General features: G+C 33.3%; 2 protein-coding genes across 3 annotated transcripts; both read left to right on the plus strand.

The window, feature by feature from the left end:
- The first annotated feature begins 354 nt into the window (after window positions 1-354).
- On the plus strand, window positions 355-5,751 carry LOC112524729 (organelle RRM domain-containing protein 1, chloroplastic). The gene is made up of 9 exons (XM_025134686.1): window positions 355-719; window positions 1,041-1,138; window positions 1,303-1,534; window positions 1,666-1,763; window positions 2,095-2,160; window positions 4,514-4,576; window positions 4,911-4,979; window positions 5,063-5,169; window positions 5,449-5,751. The coding sequence occupies exons 1-9, from the start codon at window positions 355-357 to the stop codon at window positions 5,533-5,535; spliced, it is 1,185 nt and encodes a 394-aa protein (XP_024990454.1). The 3' UTR covers window positions 5,536-5,751.
- A 2,125-nt stretch (window positions 5,752-7,876) lies between these two features.
- Window positions 7,877-10,619, plus strand: LOC112525760 (GDSL esterase/lipase At5g03610-like). 2 transcript variants are annotated; one of them, XM_025136018.1, is made up of 4 exons: window positions 7,877-8,133; window positions 8,433-8,701; window positions 8,848-9,160; window positions 10,328-10,619. In XM_025136018.1, exons 1-4 carry the CDS (start codon window positions 7,899-7,901, stop codon window positions 10,540-10,542), a joined length of 1,032 nt encoding a protein of 343 aa, XP_024991786.1. In that variant the 5' UTR covers window positions 7,877-7,898; the 3' UTR covers window positions 10,543-10,619. The 2 variants fall into 2 exon arrangements, with proteins under 2 accessions (XP_024991786.1, XP_024991787.1); XM_025136019.1 differs by having other exon boundaries at window positions 8,902-9,160.
- The last annotated feature ends 7,169 nt before the right edge of the window (window positions 10,620-17,788 follow it).

Here is a 17,788-nt window from a genome sequence, read left to right on the forward strand (position 1 = left end):
AAACAATCCCAAACGCCTTAGTATCACACGAATACAATCCGGATAATTATAGATATCAGATTCGACTTATACACATCGACTAATCTTATGTTTGCCCACAAATGACCTGAAGTAATCGATTCATCACATGTGACATCCATCCCATAAAAACTTTGACAATAACTGAATTCAATCTCAAAGATGGTAGATTTCCACTTCATCTCTTTTGAGCATGATCTTTACAATTTTCCATGGATTTATGGAAGAAAACTTAAATCAACTTTTGTAATTTAAAAGGAATAGAGGGGCCTAAAGAAGAAAAGAATCAAAGAGAAAACCCCCCAAAACTTAGGAAAAATCCTCATGCCATCATCCATGGCTCCTGCTCTATCTTCATCCCTTCACACAACCCCTCAAAATTATTCAATCATACCTTTCCTACCCTCATCTGAAACCCCTCGTTCTCTCCAATTTAACTTCAAATTATGCAAACCCTTATCGGAATTGAAGCAGAAGAACATCATTACCCTAACCGCAATCACCTGTTTTAAATCAGGAAGAACATGTGCAGCAGCAGCAGCAACGAATTCAAGCTTGGCTGTTACTGCTCCACCGTTAGCTGAATCGAATGTTCAACGTTATTGGATTGTGGTCGTTAAGGCACCCCTTCCGCAACAGGCTGCTTCTAGACAAGGTGTTATTGATTATTATGTCAAAATTTTGGAGAGAGTTTTGGGCAGGTGGGTATGTTCTATAAAACTTATCATCCCCCTTTCGAATATGGAGATATATTTTGGCTTTTAATGTCAAAAGGGTTTCAAAATTTATGTGAATCTTAGAATTTCGACGTTAGTTTTACGTTCGCAATGGAATAATCGAGTGTGTGAACTTCAATTAGTAATTATTCCTGTAACAATCTTAGAATTAGGGCTTGTTATATATGAAATTGGATTCTAATCTTTATCTGATTATGTTCACTGTTTGATAAATTTACTCAGTTTTGCTATCTTTCACAAAATTTTGACCAATTTTTGTTTTGATTTTTGGTTTAAATTGAACAGTGAGAAGGAGGCTCAAGGCTGTATATACAATGCTTCTTGTGATCCCCCTTTCAGGTTCTGCTGTGATATGGACAAAGAAACTTCTCAAGAACTAGCATGTACCCACTTTCCTAATCTCATTCAAACAAAATTGCAATTGGAAAATGTTGCATTTTTATATCAATTTGAAGAACACCTTTTGTTTTAAATGAGGTGTTTAAATGGAGTCTTGAGAGTTGTTATTAAGGTGGATAACATTTGCTTATTTGTGTTTGAATCATAGGCTTGCCGGAGGTATTATCAATTAAACCCGATCCAGATTTCAACTCTGTACAAAAGGGTTATAGCAACACGAAGGTTGAATCGGGTTCATATAATAACATTTTCCCTCCATTGTTTCCCAAGAAAAGTTCGAAGCACTGGCTTGTTAGTGTAGAGATGCCAGAATCCAGAGTCATCACCAGGGTGCAATTGGTTGATTATTATACCCAAATGCTAACCAAGGTTTTGGAGAAGTAGGTGTTTTTATACTATCAACTGTGTTTTCATTTTTCTCAAATTTGTTGTAGTTCTTTATTCCTCATAAACTGAAACCCTTTTTGCTTTCTATGCCCTTTTAATCTTAGTTTCGATTTTACTTAAACAGCGAGAAGGATGCCCAAATGTGCATATATCACATTTCCTTGCAATCCCACTACGGATTCTGTTGTGAACTAGATGATGAGTGTGCAAAGGAATTAGCCGGTAATTTATGTTATAACTTCATCTATAGGACCTAGGTGAGCCGTAGAGCTCATTTGACCAAAGGGTAACTGGCCCAGCGCAATCCGGGTTACCTGTATATCCCAACCTCCTTGAGGTTAAGGGTTCAGGCCTCACCAAATGTTCGAGGGGTGTGTGACCAGAAGGTCACAGTTTCAAATGAAGAAACGACCTCTTTGCAAAATGCAAGAAAAAGACTGTATAGAGACTTTGGTCCTCAATCGTTGCAAAGTTACATAGCCTTGGTGCACGAGAGTGCTACAAAATCACACTACTTGTTTCTATCTTTTTGTAAATCAGAAGTTGGGTGCAGGTGTTCCTGGTGTTACATCTGTTAGGCTGGATGAGAATGTCGATTCAGATGATAAAGATTACGGAGGTACCTTAACATGTTTACCAAATAAGTATTACTTATTTACTATCAATGTGTTGCTTTTCTCATAATGATTGCCTGATATATTTCATTATGATTTTGTTGGGATGCTATTTTCTTGATGTTATGATGTGATAGTTGATTAAGTAATATATAAGTTATTGACCAAAGGGCCATTGGGCTGGTTGTACCTGGTCACCCCACCTTCCTAAGGTCAAGGGTTCAAATCTCGCCAAGTTTCAGAAGTATGTGCGAGTTTAATTGTTTTTTTTGAAGTATATAATATTTATATACGACAAATGCAACAAATAAACTCATGCACCCTTCTCACCTATGGTGAGGTTTGAACCCCTGACCTCCTAGGAGGCCAAGGGTTACGATACTGCTAGACCAAAGACCCTTTGGTTGTGTGAGTTTAATTTGTCGTACATAAATATCATATCTATACTATATCATAAAGCATTTGACAAAAACTCTTAAAAATCATTCTTTATGCATGAAGTACTGTGTATTAATGCATACTAGAAGGGTACTCGTGCAATGCATCGAGACACATCTTGATTTCATTGTTTCGTTTTATTCCCTTTTTTTATGTCGATATAATACGGTTTTATGTGATTTTGAGAAAACGATAATGTTTTTATTTTTGAATAAAATATAAATTTTAAAATATCATAAAATTTTGAAAAAATAATATATTATAATTTTTGGTTTAATAATATAATTTTTTATAAAGTTAATAACTAAATATTCTGTTAGAACTTAATGATTATCCTAATTATATTTTAGATTTTTTATATTTAAAATGAGATATTTATCCAATATTTGATTATGTTTATTTACAGTTAGTTACACGAATTCAAATATGGAGTTTTAATAAGTTGTACTTATGCACAATTTACTTATAATCTTAAATTTTAAGTAATATGCATCAATAAACAGTACTGCGTTCATAAAAAATGGTTTTTAAGAGTTTTTGTCAAATGTTTTATAATATAGTATAGATAATATAATTTTTTATAAAGATAATAATTAAGCATTCTGTTAGAACACAATGATTATCCTAATCATATTTTAGATTATTTATATTTAAAATGAAAGATTTATCCAATATTTGATTATGTTTATCTGCAGTTAGTTATATGAATTCAAGCATGAAACTTTAATAAGTTGTACATATGTATTATTTACTTGTAATTTTGAATTTTAAGTAATATGTATCAATAAACCGTACTTTATGTATAAAAAATAGTTTTTAAGAGTTTTTGTCAAATGCTTTATAATATAAGTATAGATTACTTAAAATTTAAGATTACAAGTAAATTGTGCGTAAGTACAACTTATTAAAGCTCCATTTTTGAATTCGTATAATTAACTGCAGATAAACATAATCAAATACAGGATAAACATTTCATTTTAAATCTAAAAAAATCTAAAATATAATCAGGATAATCATTGAGTTCTAACAGAATCATTATTTTTATAAAAAATTTATTGTTAAGCCAAAAATTAATTACTTCACTATTTGACCTAAATTAAATTATAATAAAAAATTGAATTAAAGAAATTGTACAAAAAACGAGAATTTTTAAATAGTTAATTTGATATTAATATCGATATAATTTTTCAAATTTTTATGATGTCTTCAGAATTATATCAATAGAGACAAAAAATAAAACGAAATATTAAAATGAAGATTTATCTCGCGGCATTGTGCGAGTACCCTTCTAGTACTTAAAAAAAACATATAAGTTATTGATTTATGAAACCCGGGGGTCTTCGTAGACATGGTTGCTCTATTCTTACGGTTATAGGCAAGCTACCTCCAGATGGGATATATGGGATACGTTTGATTTGATTTTTACACTATTTGGTTGAATAAAAATAAAGTACATATAGTGTCTAGCAAGGTTGTCTGAGCTAGGTTGGTTCGGCTCATTAGGGTCCCTGAGCTTTTGAGCCCAAACCATATTAGCCTGGAGCTTGGCTTAGATTAGATATTCTAACAAGCTGGCTAGGCAAGTGCTCGGCATAGGCTCAGGAGCGGATTCATCTTCTGTAGACCCCTAGCTAGAAGGAAGCATTTTTTTTATAACCATGGGTGACCGGTCAGCCTGCACTCACCTCGACTAATCTCATGGGGTCCGATGGAAACAGCCAGGAAAATACCCGGTGGCCTTAATGGTGCCCATGACTTTTATGGTAGAAGATTACTTGATCGTTTAGTAGATGTTCTACTCCTTCAAGTGCATTTCCTCCGAATTTTGTCTCTGCTTTGCATTTTGAAAATCCGATAAGCTTTTTACGCGTTACATCAGTTGCTGTTAAGGTTACATTCTTCGGCATTCTAATGATTCAGGGGTTTCCTCCACAGGGACGAATCAACCAACCAATATCAAAACGAAGAAACTCTTTGTAACCGGTATGTTGCATATTTTAAACGATGTAGTATCCTTCTTTTAGATTATGGGCTTATTTCGGTCTTCTTGAAGTCGACACCTCCATAATAAAAACAAAACTTTGCCTCGGTTGCATGTAAACCCCCCCTTCACCCCCGCCCCGTAATCAAGAACTGCAAATTTAGCTGCTCTACTCTGTAGGGGTAAAGAACATGTCTGCATACATCCCACTTCCAGACCCCACCTTTAGATGGGATATACTAGGCTCGTGTAGTTTGGTTAATCGCGACTATGAAGGGGCTCCCACAAAGATTTCTTCAAATTTATTGGTCGTAACGTATGTGAATTTATCGGCAGGTTTGTCATTTTATACATCCGAGAAAACTTTACGTGCTGCATTTGAAGGTTTTGGAGAGCTTGTCGAAGGTATCAGTGTCGTTTTGTTATCTCCATGAACACTTGGTTATATTTATATCCATACCAATCCAATTGGTAATTCTACATTACAGTTAAAATCATAATGGACAAGATCTCCAAAAGGTCGAAAGGTTTTGCCTTCATCGAGTACACTACTGAGGAAGCTGCAAGTGCTGCTCTCCGAGAAATGAATGGCAAGGTAACAACCATAAAACACGAGCCCTTGGCCCTTGCTATTTTTACACCATCCATTGTTTAGTTCGACCTAATGATTTAATTGAAGTGTGTGTGTATATATATATATAGGGTAAGGTTCTGGGAAAACCGTAAAAAAAATGAAAAACTAGGAACATCCTAATAACTGAATTCATTTTTTGAGATCTATCTGTAACCCGGGTATTGCCGGGCTAATGACCCTTTGGTAGACACTATTATTTAAAGCAAATTTTTATCTTCGATTCCTTTTTTATGCATACAGATCATAAATGGTTGGATGATAGTCGTCGATGTTGCCAAACCGACACCACCGAGGTTCGGTAGAGGGGGTCCAAGACCCACACGGTGATGCACGTGTCTTGAAGTGGAACAGTCTCAAATATTTGATTCATATCTTGTTAGGTATTTTTATAGAAAGGATGGTGTTAGTAGCGCAAACCAATCATGTAGCAACAGTTACATTAGACATATTTACGAGGTTTAACCGTTTGTCTAACGGTCGTGTTTGTCAATAGGATCAACCGATAGTTTGCTAAACATTGGCAATGGCATTTTCGTAATTTGCAATAGGGTTGTGGACCATTTTACCCCTGCTATATATATAAATACTATTTAGCGTAGAAAATGTGAACACAATATGTTATGATGCAAGGCCAAATAACTTTATTTATATTGATGTTGAATTTAAAAATAATATCTTTCACAACAATTAATAAAGAAAAAAAAAGGGTTTATAACTCATATAACGATAAAACTAGGGCTGCTCATCGGTTAACATTCAGATGACTAAAATTTCAATCAATATAAGAAATAGGGATGATAAATATAAACTTATCGACAATCAAAAGTCACAATGCCTCCCCCCTCCAAACGACCCCCCTACCCTTATGGTGGCTGGTCCCTCTCCCCCAAAGACTATGCCGCCACGGAATCCGTCTGCCTATGACTCCCAACCTATTCCGCTCCTCCTTATGACATCACTGCCCCTTCCCTTTTTTCACTCACGGTGAAACCTGCCTCTAAATTCAGTGTTTTATTTTATATTTTAGGGAAAAGTTTAGAAGAACCAAACGACCTATCCCGTTTTGAATTATTAAATTATTGAACTATTTTTTTGGATGAAAGACAATTAAATTTTCTCGTTTTGAATGATAAAGTCTCCAGGTTGGGCTCCTGTAAGATGGAGAGTTAAGGTAAGAAACGTAAGAAAGGATCTCCATCATTGAATGCATATTAGAATGAGATGCACCAGATTAATCCCCGTGTCAAACACGATTCATGAGTGAGTTTGAGATTAAAAGTGATTAAGGGTTCATATATCTTCTTAAGTTCTTGAATTTTTTTAAATAAAAAACCATTAAACTTTCTCATTTTGAATTATAAAGTTCCTGAACATTTTTTTTTCAATAAATTAAACCATCCAACTTTTAAAAACTAGTTAGTAACACCATTTAAACCAAAAAATTATTCAGAAACTAAATCATTTAAATTAAAAAATTTAATGAAATTTTATTCATAAAAATAATTTAAAGATTTAATCATTCAAAAATACTTTACTGAATTTTTATAAACTTTTTCCTATATTTTAATAATAAAGTTAATATTTTGATGTTTTAACCGTCAAGTATTTTGTAATCAAATATATCGTCTTCAATGTTGCAAGAATAGGTATCAGTGATGGTGAATTTGAAAATCTAATAATTTTTATAAAAATTCTTTTAGACCATTTAAACAGGTTTTCTATAATTTTTATAAAATAGTAAATTAAAAGTCAATTTAAAAAAAAAAAATCAACTAAAACGGATCTATATTTACAGATTTTAACATTAATTTTATTGTTAATTTTTTTGAGGCAAATTGCATGAAAAAATAACGTATTTTATTTGTTTTTTATTTTGGGTAACGTACTTTCAAAACTTTCATTTCTGTATGCAAGATGTAAAATTTTAAACATTTAAGTACCCGGATAATCGATTAAAGACCGATTTTAGATTAAAAAAAATTAATGTCACTAACCAAGTCAGCAATTAATGTTGAGTTGGATATCACATCATTCGTCACATCAACATAATAACCGGTTAAAACATTGAATCTTATATATCAAAATAGAAGTTTTGAAAATACATCATCCAAAATAGGAATCAAGTTAAAGTATATTATTTTTTCATTCAATTTGCCTTTTTTATAAACCTCAATGCATTTTAAAATGCATGAAATAATAATAAATAATTCAATTTTATGGATGAAAATCAACAAATTTTTTTTATAAGCATCCTAATTTAAGGGGGTGTTTGGGATTGCTTATAAAAACAACTTATTGACTTATTTTGGTGTGACACCGGTAATAAATACTTTTAAATGTTTGTATAAACAACTTATATCAATGTTAAACTGGTAATAAGAAATTTTAAAAAAAGTTAAATCATTACTACTTATAATAAGTTAATAATTGCTTTTATAGAAAAAAAATAGATTGTTTCAATCCCAAACACCCTGGTGAACCAAAATTTCATCCTTCCAAATTTGTTTACCCAAAATCTAGAAAACAATAATGGCCAATCAATCTTCAACAACAACCACAACCAAATTCAAAATGCATATATATACATACACACATGTATGTATTCATGTGCATATATTATGATTCTTCATCACATATTCGTATGTGTTCCATAAATGGGAAGCTTTTTAACCCTTTTCTTTCTCTTTGCAATGAATAAGCATACATGTCTGGTTTTCTTTTGTCTCTTTAGCTCCCTAACTGTTACCATTTCTGATGAGAGATTTCCAGTTAACTTGAAGTTATTTGTGTTTGGAGACTCGTATGCCGATACCGGAAATTGGCCAAAATCATACGGTGGATCATGGCAGGAACCATATGGTATCACTTTTCCTGGTACTCCCTCCGGCAGGTTTTCCGATGGTCGTGTGCTCACGGATTATATCGGTACATCTAACCTCTCTCTTACATAGATTAATGTAGAAGTTTCATGATATCCAAGTATAGAATCCGGACTCATTGACTGTAAGTTAGGTTAAGAAATTCCATCCGATTGGACAGACGAAGATGAATCAAAATTATCAAGTTTTGCTCGAAAATATATCTCAGATCAAATCCACATTTTAATCGATTTGTTCATGATTTAAAGTTGATGATTACGTTTTGTTCGTTCTAGTTGTTTCATATACAAATCGACTAACTGTTCTATCGGTTGCGTATCACTTTTCCCATTATTTGAAATGTAGCTGGAATATTGGGGACAAAATCTCCGATAACATATGGAGGTTGGAAATCTGGTGAGAAAAAATCGATAAGGTATGGGATGAATTTTGCATATGGAGGGACAGGTGTCTTCAATACACTGGTGAATCAACCAAACATGACCACACAAATCAACTATTTTCAACAACTTATTCAACAGAAACAAGATCTGCTTCATGCATCCTCCATTGCCATACTCTCTCTAGCAGGCAATGACTATGCAACTTACTTCACATCAAATCACACCCTCAAGGTATCAATCACATCATTTCTTAAACTAAACCAAACTGACCAGCAAATCCCACATGCAGCTAAGAGTAAGATATACGCAGATCTTATAAAAAATGAGACAGAGAGGCTGTTCCCAATTATATCGTTTCTGTTTAATTGTTGTTGTAGGATTTGTCAGGTTTAACGAAGTCAGTAATTAGCCAATTGGTTTCGAATTTGAAGCGTATACATGAATTGGGAGTTCGGAAGATAGGGATCACTACAATGGAACCACTCGGGTGTTTGCCACAATTCACGGTTTTTAAGTCGTATCAAAAGTGTAGTAACACTGAGAACTCGATAGCGGAGTTCCATAACCAAGTGCTTGTGGAAAGCGTTAGAAAGCTAAACAACGAGAGCGATGGTAAATCGCTCTTTGTAATCCTGGATCTCTACAAAGCTTTCTTGATTGCTCTGAACCTACGACAAAACCTTTCGACTGGTACGTAAATTTATACGAATTTCTGACACCCATCATGAATTTTTCGAGAGATGGTGGTAGTAGTTTTGATGTTAAATACATAAGTTGCATATGGGCCAATCTCAAAATGGTTTGGTCAACGCGGTCGGAAGAAAAATGACCACCGACTAGTAGGTTGTTTACCTAAATGCTTACTAGGTAAGCGTTTATCATTACGAGTCAACAATGAAATTTATTTTACCGGGTAAGATTGTAGTACATCAAAATGGTATTGTATGCAACAATTTACTTGTAAGAGTCGTCACTCTCACTTACCGAGTAAGACTCTTCATCTTTATCATTGTTTTTACTGGGTTAGATTTTTGACCCTTGTCATGTTCATCCGGTAAGGAAAGTTACCTGGTAAACACTTTCCGGGTAAACGTTTAGTGAACGGCCCCTTAGACTGAAACCAAATCTCACTGGTGCTTTGTCATGGTTTGGACCGGTCCGGTCCAGTTTGGCTTCTTAGGGGCTCGTATGGTTGGTTTTCCGTTAAGTCTTGTATGGATAAAACTCAATGTGTAGATTAATCTATCTGTATAGATTGAAAATATTTTTGTTTGAGAGAGTTGCTTCATAGATGGAAAGAACGTGTTTCTTAATCGGGGGAGGGGGCAAGTTTAGGAAAAATTTGGCTTTCTGCATAAAGCTTCCCATGAATAAACCACTTTCTATATCCTAAGTCACTATCAAACATTTATGTATAGTTGACTGAATAAGCTGTGAATCCCATTAAGCTCATTAAAGTGCTAACAAACAGGGGCTTAGTGTGGTCCAATATAAAAAAAAGGTCTGGTATGGTTCGTTTGTTTATAAAAAATGGAAACAAATTACAAAATTAGAAAAAAAGCGGACCGGTCTTTATCGACTCTGGTCTCCGCTTCAGGCTTTATCCGGTCCGAGTAAAAACCGGTACAAACTCATAACATTTGCTACAAAAAAGGACCCATGGTCCGGAATCCAAACGGATAATGTCATAGATGGGTCTTTATTCAGTTGGGTATGTTATGGCCAATCCAAATGTCCATCCACAACTAATTAATATGTTGCAAAAAGGTAGGAGCTCACCTGTTTAAATGTATGTAATGATAAGCTTTAAAAAATGAAGAGAATTGGATATGAAAAATATGTGATGTTTGTTTGTAGGGAATTCAAAGTTGGAGATGTTACTAAAACCGTGTTGTCAAGGTGTTAGCAAAGAATACTCGTGTGGAAACGTCGAAAAGGATACAAAGATATTGAAATATAGTGTTTGTGGAAACCCTAATGACTCGTTTTTCTGGGACATGATACACCCTTCGCAACGAGGTTGGCATGCGGTTTCTTCAAGTTTACGCTCTTCTCTTCTTCAACTTCTTTAAGGTCGGGTTTCACCGTAACCTTTTTCTAGATCATAGATATACATGTCTCATGTTACATGTGAAACCCTTTTTCCAAAGAGAAAAATTAAAGTAAACTATCATCAGCCATTTATATCTTGTACAATATAATTATATGACAAAAAATGTTGTTTTCGATACTTATTCATTTTCTTTAATGTAATATCTAATTCAGTAGGTTAAGGAGTTGTTTATTAAGCGCTTATCTAATAAGTGCTTATAAGGTCATTTTACCTTAACATGACAATGATTGAGAATCTTACTCGATAAGAGCGATGACAAAGATCAAGAGCGGTAAATGAGAGTAATGACTTTTACCCAGTAAAAGCTTACTAGATAAATTATTGTATACGATGTCATTTTAATGTACTAAATTCTTACTCGGAGAATTAAGTGAAGGTGTTGACTTTTCTCGACAAACGCTTATGGAGTAAGTGGTGAGTAGACGATAACTAAACTATTTTTCTAGAAATCACACCCACATACTTGCATGTTTAAGGTTTTGATTCAACTTATATGAGATTTATTTAACATTCTTCTGTGTTTGTTACAATATTTTATGCAAAAGTAATACGAGAAAAGATGCACAAAAATATAGAAAATGGAATGAAAGATGGACCGAGGAAAAATATGAATGTCTTTGAATTATTCTAATAAGTATTATAACAAAAAAGAAGGTTTACATAGTTTAAATTTTTTATTGGTAATAACCAAATAAAAGAAAATTAATACCACATAAATTGGTTTGAATTACTGATTAAGAACCTGACCGGCCCAAGTACTGGCCCAAACAACTAAACTAAGCCCAAAATGCGAAACAAACCGAGAAACCCAATTCATTTGAAATGTCATTCGATATAAGTCATGATGAAGGCTAATTATACAGATTCAATCCCTACATCGAGCAAACCTTGTTGTGACTCCTAAATCCTAATGGCTATGGTGGTAAGGGTCTCTTTGGTTAAGCTTTGTACGAGTAGGTTTCTTCAAGGGGCTCACATGACAAGTAGGAGGGGACCGTTGATTTACCTATAGTTGTACGATAGGTGGCTAAAAGAACAATTCTTACTATTTCCATCTTTACAAAGTTTTGATGTAAGTTGGCCCATCTCCCGTTCCCTATCCTTGGAAAATCAACTCACTTCCACTGATTGACCAAGGCCTCCGTTTTGCGCATGTAATTTTTCCACCAACGCATTAGACTAGAACGGTTAATGGTTGTTTTTTTAATCATCTTCATGAAAGCTTCACTTGGCGTAAAAGTGAGTAAGGAGGCTTTATTAGACTGAGATATTTTTATCTTAAAACGAATTAAATCAGAAAGACCATCATTAGGACAACCAATGCAATATCTTTATGATAATCACTCGTATATGCACACCATTCTTCAACATCTGGACTCAAGCATGGCTTGAAAGTTGTGTGACTCTCGGTACAACTCACGTGACTTGGATGCGATTTTACATGCAAGGCTGTCATTTGGGGGGGGGGGGGGGAGTACAAATGACTTATATGCGACTTGTAGATCAAATATGAGGATTCTGCGCCCTATTTTCTGCCCTAGCCTTTATTTCAAATTATTACTCACTTTGGTGCATAAATACTCTCTCAAAACCCCTTTTTTTTGTCATCTTGGAAAATCTGGATCTTACATAAGAGCAAGCGAAATGGTTTTTTGGTAGCTTTGTTCATCATTTAATCATTTCCTTAGGTATTTTTAGTTTGTAGGCTTAATATTTCATTTCTTCGAGCGTGTAGTGTAGCATTTCCATTCTAGCAATGAATTGCAACCAATTGAAGTTTAGATCTGTGTTGAGGTCTTGAATCTAACCAATTTCCTTCTCTCATTTTCTGTTTATGCTAATCATGGTTGAATATCATCATCAGTGTTGGGTTATTTAACTTGATATACAGGACACTTCCATTTGTGCGACCTAACTTTGGATTGCTGGTCAAAATTAAGGAATACGTTACCATTCTTAGTATTGTTAAGCTACCAATTGACACTTCAAACGACCATAAGATTGTTTGTTTTTCTTAAAAGTGTACAAGTCAAACATATTTCACAACCAACGCCTAATAAATATAACTGATCTTGTGTTCACTGGAATACCATTATTATACGTCGGATTTAACACCCATCACTTCAAATAAAGCAAAACCCAAAATGGCATAACCAAATAATTGCTCCTAACGGTAAATGAGAACATAGGGCAGGGCGTGTACGTGATATACAATAATTCTATAAGCATGTCAGATATCTCGTCCTCTTTTCCGACAACTTATAAGCAACTCCGAAAGTACATGCATGCTAGAAGTTTTAATCTTGTTTCGTTCTATTAATATCGTTTTCGCTTCTGCTGCAAATTTTTTGAAGCGCGTGCGTTTTGGAGAGAAACAAAAGGTAGCATAATTAAACCAAACTTTTGCACATATAATTGTTCCGACCCCACACAAATCAATAATATATTTCTATATAAAATAAATAACACGTTTTTTCCATTTGTATACAGATAACATAAATTAATTAATTTCATAGGACCCCAACTTCTAATCAGTTGTTTCACAAAGATATGATCTTTCATAATGCATCCAAAGATTTAACTTCATTTATCCAAAAACTCGATATCATCTATTTTTTTGTTGTTGATTAACCTGGATATCCAATCCGCTATGCGAGCCGACTAATCCCAAGGCAACCACCTGCTTTGCAGATTGCCCGAAGTCACCGCATTTGAACCTCCGTGTCCACAAGAAAAATTTTATTCTTCCTTGGATTTGAACCTGTGACCTCCAGGTACTTTTGACCTTTGGAGTCAAGCTCAAACCAATTAAACATGAAAACTGATTTGTAAGTTTATGTTATGTATTAGGTTTGTAACATACACTGATATCAACATTTTTTGGTGACAACCAGAAAAAGTGGATACACAAAACTCGATGCTTATTTCCCTTTTGAATTACCATTTAAACCAATTTCGATAAATATAATATCCCATTATTTTAGATAAGACTTGTCATGATCGAATATATTGCGTGTTTTTTTTTTTTCTCTTTTCAAATTTAACTTCATATAAAAATCCATAAAAAAATCATTAAAAAACCACAAATTTCATTTTAAATATCCAAAAAATTAAAAATATTATAATTCTTTTTTTTTTCAAAGAGATAAATTATTATTCTTCACAAAAATACAATACATATTAGAATTTCTTAGTAACAATCAACAATTTTAGAGATAAAAAATTATTATTTTGGATAAAATGCATTGAAGTTGATCGAACTTATTTTAGGATTATTTTAAATAATTTCAATAAAAACGTTTATAATGCTAATTAACAAAATTAAATAAAGCTTATTATAATTTTTGAAGAATATATATATATATATATATATATATTAAAATTAAATGGTTTCTAGACATATTTTGTTGGTGATTTTAGTGTCATCAAACTATTTAGTATGATCGAGATTAATGTGAGACAAGCTGATTAAAATTAGACTTGGCTATAATTCGAGTCTGGGGGTGTGGAGTGCACGTTCGGATAAGTTAAGTTGATCTCAGGTATGCAGGGGTTCGGGCAGCGCCCCCGATGGGGTTCCAAGGGGCAGAGCCCCTGGTGGCGGTCCCAAACTCTCGAACAGTCGCGTCTGTTGGGAACAAACACGACTCCCACCAAAATAACCGACTTAAACACCGGTGGCTATATATAAGATTTCGATTCGATAATTGAAAGGTGAGAATCTTGGTGTATGCCGTTACTCAACCGGATTTTTGTCTCTTAAGGTACATAAACAAGCAAGGAATTCTGTGTTTGTGATCTTGGATTATCCCAAATCTGATTTCGTGGTACCCCAGGTTATAGAGTCGAAATCATAGATTTTAAAAAGTGTTTTATACACGATCCTTGAATTATCCACGTATTTCGATATTCTGTTCCCAAATTCTAACATATTTCGGGTGTTTTCAAAGCAATCATAAGAAAAGAAACACATTAATCTTGTATACGTTTTATGTCAATTCAATGAATCACCTTCCTCCCACTTGACCAAACAAGACGATAATTGAGATGATGCTATCACTTTTTTTTTTCTTTTTTTCTCTTTTTGGTTCATAAGAATTTTGACCAAAAATGGTTTATATACCGAAAATTATTTCTATATATACCGATCGACTATTGATTATTGAAGATGATGGTAACTTTGCAGTTTAAATATGTCGGTTTTAGTTATTTAATTAATCGAATTGAGAAAGTATGGTGGTTGTTTATATTGTAATAAGAGAGGGACCCCTAATGTCGAAAAGCTCGATGACTTACTGGTTTGGTCGCCTCGCTTGATGAATAGTTTTGAGGATCCTATTGGAAATTTTAGTGATTGGTAAGAATATAAATAATTAAGGGTTTTTTTTAAGCTTTTCCCTTCAAACGGGCCTTCAGAATGTTGGTGCATTCATAGTGAGGGTTTGTAGGAAAGTCCGATGCACGTGCGTGTGCATGGCTGAGGCTGCGGAATTTGCGTGAGTAGGCACACTTTGCACGACGCATCGGAGCCTCACCTTCGAGCTCCTGAGATTTATTTTTCTTGGAATTTACATAGATAATTGGATAACTAATGATTAACAAAAGCTGTTATTTATCCGAAAAATTAAATTCGATATTTGTGAAATTGTTTTGAAAAAAAAAATTAATTTTTAAACTCGGGTTTTAGAATTAATCTACAGATAAACTTTCAGTTGGAGACTTGGTCTCCCAATCCATTAATATCCCCGACTCTAAGGGAGAAAGTTAAGAGAATTGGAGATGTGATCAGGTCACATTCCAGTATAAATACCGTGTCGAATTCTCTTCCAACACAAACTGAAAGATTCGAATTCTTTCTACTGTTCTCTTACCGCGTATGAGTTCCTTCACACCATCAAAATTCTGCATCAACTTTGCTGTATTTTTATCATCATTGTTGTCGACAATTAAAACACCATCCGTATCAAATCATGGGGCTTTGCGACTCACAACGTATAACATAGTAGTCTTATAAAACATTTAAGTACAGGATCTTATCAGTGCAATTTGCTTCTACTGTCAACAATTACCGAGTTGGTTTTAATTTGTGTGTTGCATTTACTTTTTGTCAATTAAGTGAACACTCTGCTTCTACTCCTTTCTTTATCAAGTCTATCGCAAAGAAATAGTATCAACCAGTGTGTTGTAAATTCTAGTCAGAGAAATACCTTTCTGGAATACTGAAATTCAATCTTGATTAATGTTTTAGTCTTCTTGTTAATTTTTTGTTTATCAATAAAGTTTTGATCTTTATTATTAAAGATTCACTTTTTATTAATAAAGTTTGTATCTTTATCAATAATTTCGTTTACTGTCCATAAAGATTAAAAGTTTATCGAACTGTGAATTTTGAATACTGTTAAAATTATTCAATGCTTATAGGTACGTGGAAAAACCCTTGTAAGATAGTTTTAGATATACGATCTCAACTGTCGATATAAACTGATGTTAATATTTATCAACAACACAAAAAATTTCGAGACACTTAGGGGCCGTTTACCTAAATGCTTACCCGGTAAGTGCTTAACGTTAGGAGTCAACACTCTAATTTATTTTATTGGGTAAGATTGTAGTACATCAAAACGTATCATATGCAACAATTTACCTGGTAAGCGCTTACCCGGGTAAGAGGACGTCGTCACCTTCACTTACCGGGTAAGACTCTCCATCTTTATCATCACTCTTACCGGGTAAGATTCTTGGCCCTTGTCATGTTCATCCGGTCCGATAAGCATTTAGTAAACGGCCCCTTAAACATACAAAATTGCAAAATGTAAAGTTAAAGGAGTGCAAATGCAAGTAATAATATTTAAAGTGATTCATCAACTTGGTTACTCCATTTTCTTCGAGTCCACTCGATCGAGACATTGATCCACTAAATTCACTACTAGAATTTCTGATGGCACTACAACAAAATCGGGTTTATATGACATTCTCAAATTCTAAACGTCTTAATAGACCTCTTTATAAGACTTAATTTATAAGACCAAAAAAACAAAGTGTCCTATCTAAAGACATTGTAATAAATTTATATGACGTTTTTTGATGTCGTAATAAGTTTTTTAGAACATTTTTTTAGTATAAAACGTCCAATTAGCAACTTTATGGGGCACTATTTGAAAAACTGTCCTATAAAAACAAATTTCCTATAATAAATTGAGTTTATTGGACACCTTCTCAAAAGTGTCCTATAAAGTTGCTAATGCGACACTCTATGTTAAAAATGTCCTAAAAAACTTGTTAAGACGCCCAAAAGCGTCATATAAACTTATTACAACATCTTTAGATAAGACACTTTATATTTTGATCATATAAATTAAGTTTTATAAAACGATCTATTAGGACACTTAGAAATTGAGGGTGTTTAATAAACCCAAATTTATTGTAGTATGGTCATATATGCCAGAAAGTTGATCGAAAATTTATTAGTGTTTTGGTATTGAATATGAGCTTCCAATGCTTTGATTAATAATTGATATGCCCATTTGGTATGTAAACTTAGGTACCTAAGATTTGATGGGATTTAGAATATTTAATACCATATTTTGTTTAAGGAAAAGTCTATAATTAAAAACCCAATGAAATATTTTATTTAGATAGATAGGATTTATTTAGAAGAATAAAGTTTTAAAGGGTTGGGTTTACGTGAGACCTGTAAGACTAATTTATGTTCATTGATCAACTTTATAAGCTAATGATCTGATGGTCTAAAGTTGCACGGTGACAATTTTGTAATTATTGAGAAGTCTCGTGGCAATTTTATGATAATGAATGTTCAGATTGTAGATCTAATCCAAGGATTGAGAATTAGTCTTACGGGTCTCACGAAAAACCTTTGGTCTCACATGATCTCAAGTCAAGTTTTAAAAATATGTTAAAAACATCCATTTTTATAATAGTAAATTAACAATAGACAATTTAATTATTTTTTATTAATTACTATAAAAGTACTTGCGCAATGCAGCGAGACACATCTCGATTTTATTGTTTTATTTTATTATTTGTTTATGTCGATGTTATAATACGATTTTATGTGTTTTAAAAAAAACAATAATGATTTTATTTTTGAATAAAATATAAATTTGAAGATATCATAAAAGTTTTAAAAAATATATATCAATGTTAATATCAAATCAATTTAAAAGTTTTTATTTTTTATGTAATTT

The sequence above is a fragment of the Cynara cardunculus genome (genome assembly GCF_001531365.2).
Source record: "Cynara cardunculus var. scolymus isolate 2C chromosome LG 13, CcrdV1, whole genome shotgun sequence".
Classification (NCBI taxonomy): domain Eukaryota; kingdom Viridiplantae; phylum Streptophyta; class Magnoliopsida; order Asterales; family Asteraceae; genus Cynara; species Cynara cardunculus.

What these genes read in the sequence shown, in the direction of transcription:
- LOC112524729 (XM_025134686.1), top strand. Translation starts at nt 355, where the DNA reads ATGGCTCCTGCTCTATCTTCATCCCTTCACACAACCCCTCAAAATTAT. An exon ending in GTGTGCAAAGGAATTAGCCG is followed by an intron (nt 1,764 to 2,094) that starts GTAATTTATGTT and finishes AGTTGGGTGCAG; the next exon opens with GTGTTCCTGGTGTTACATCT. An exon ending in TCCGAGAAATGAATGGCAAG is followed by an intron (nt 5,170 to 5,448) that starts GTAACAACCATA and finishes TTATGCATACAG; the next exon opens with ATCATAAATGGTTGGATGAT.
- LOC112525760 (XM_025136018.1), top strand. Translation starts at nt 7,899, where the DNA reads ATGAATAAGCATACATGTCTGGTTTTCTTTTGTCTCTTTAGCTCCCTA. An exon ending in TGTGCTCACGGATTATATCG is followed by an intron (nt 8,134 to 8,432) that starts GTACATCTAACC and finishes TTTGAAATGTAG; the next exon opens with CTGGAATATTGGGGACAAAA. An exon ending in ACGACAAAACCTTTCGACTG is followed by an intron (nt 9,161 to 10,327) that starts GTACGTAAATTT and finishes GTTTGTTTGTAG; the next exon opens with GGAATTCAAAGTTGGAGATG.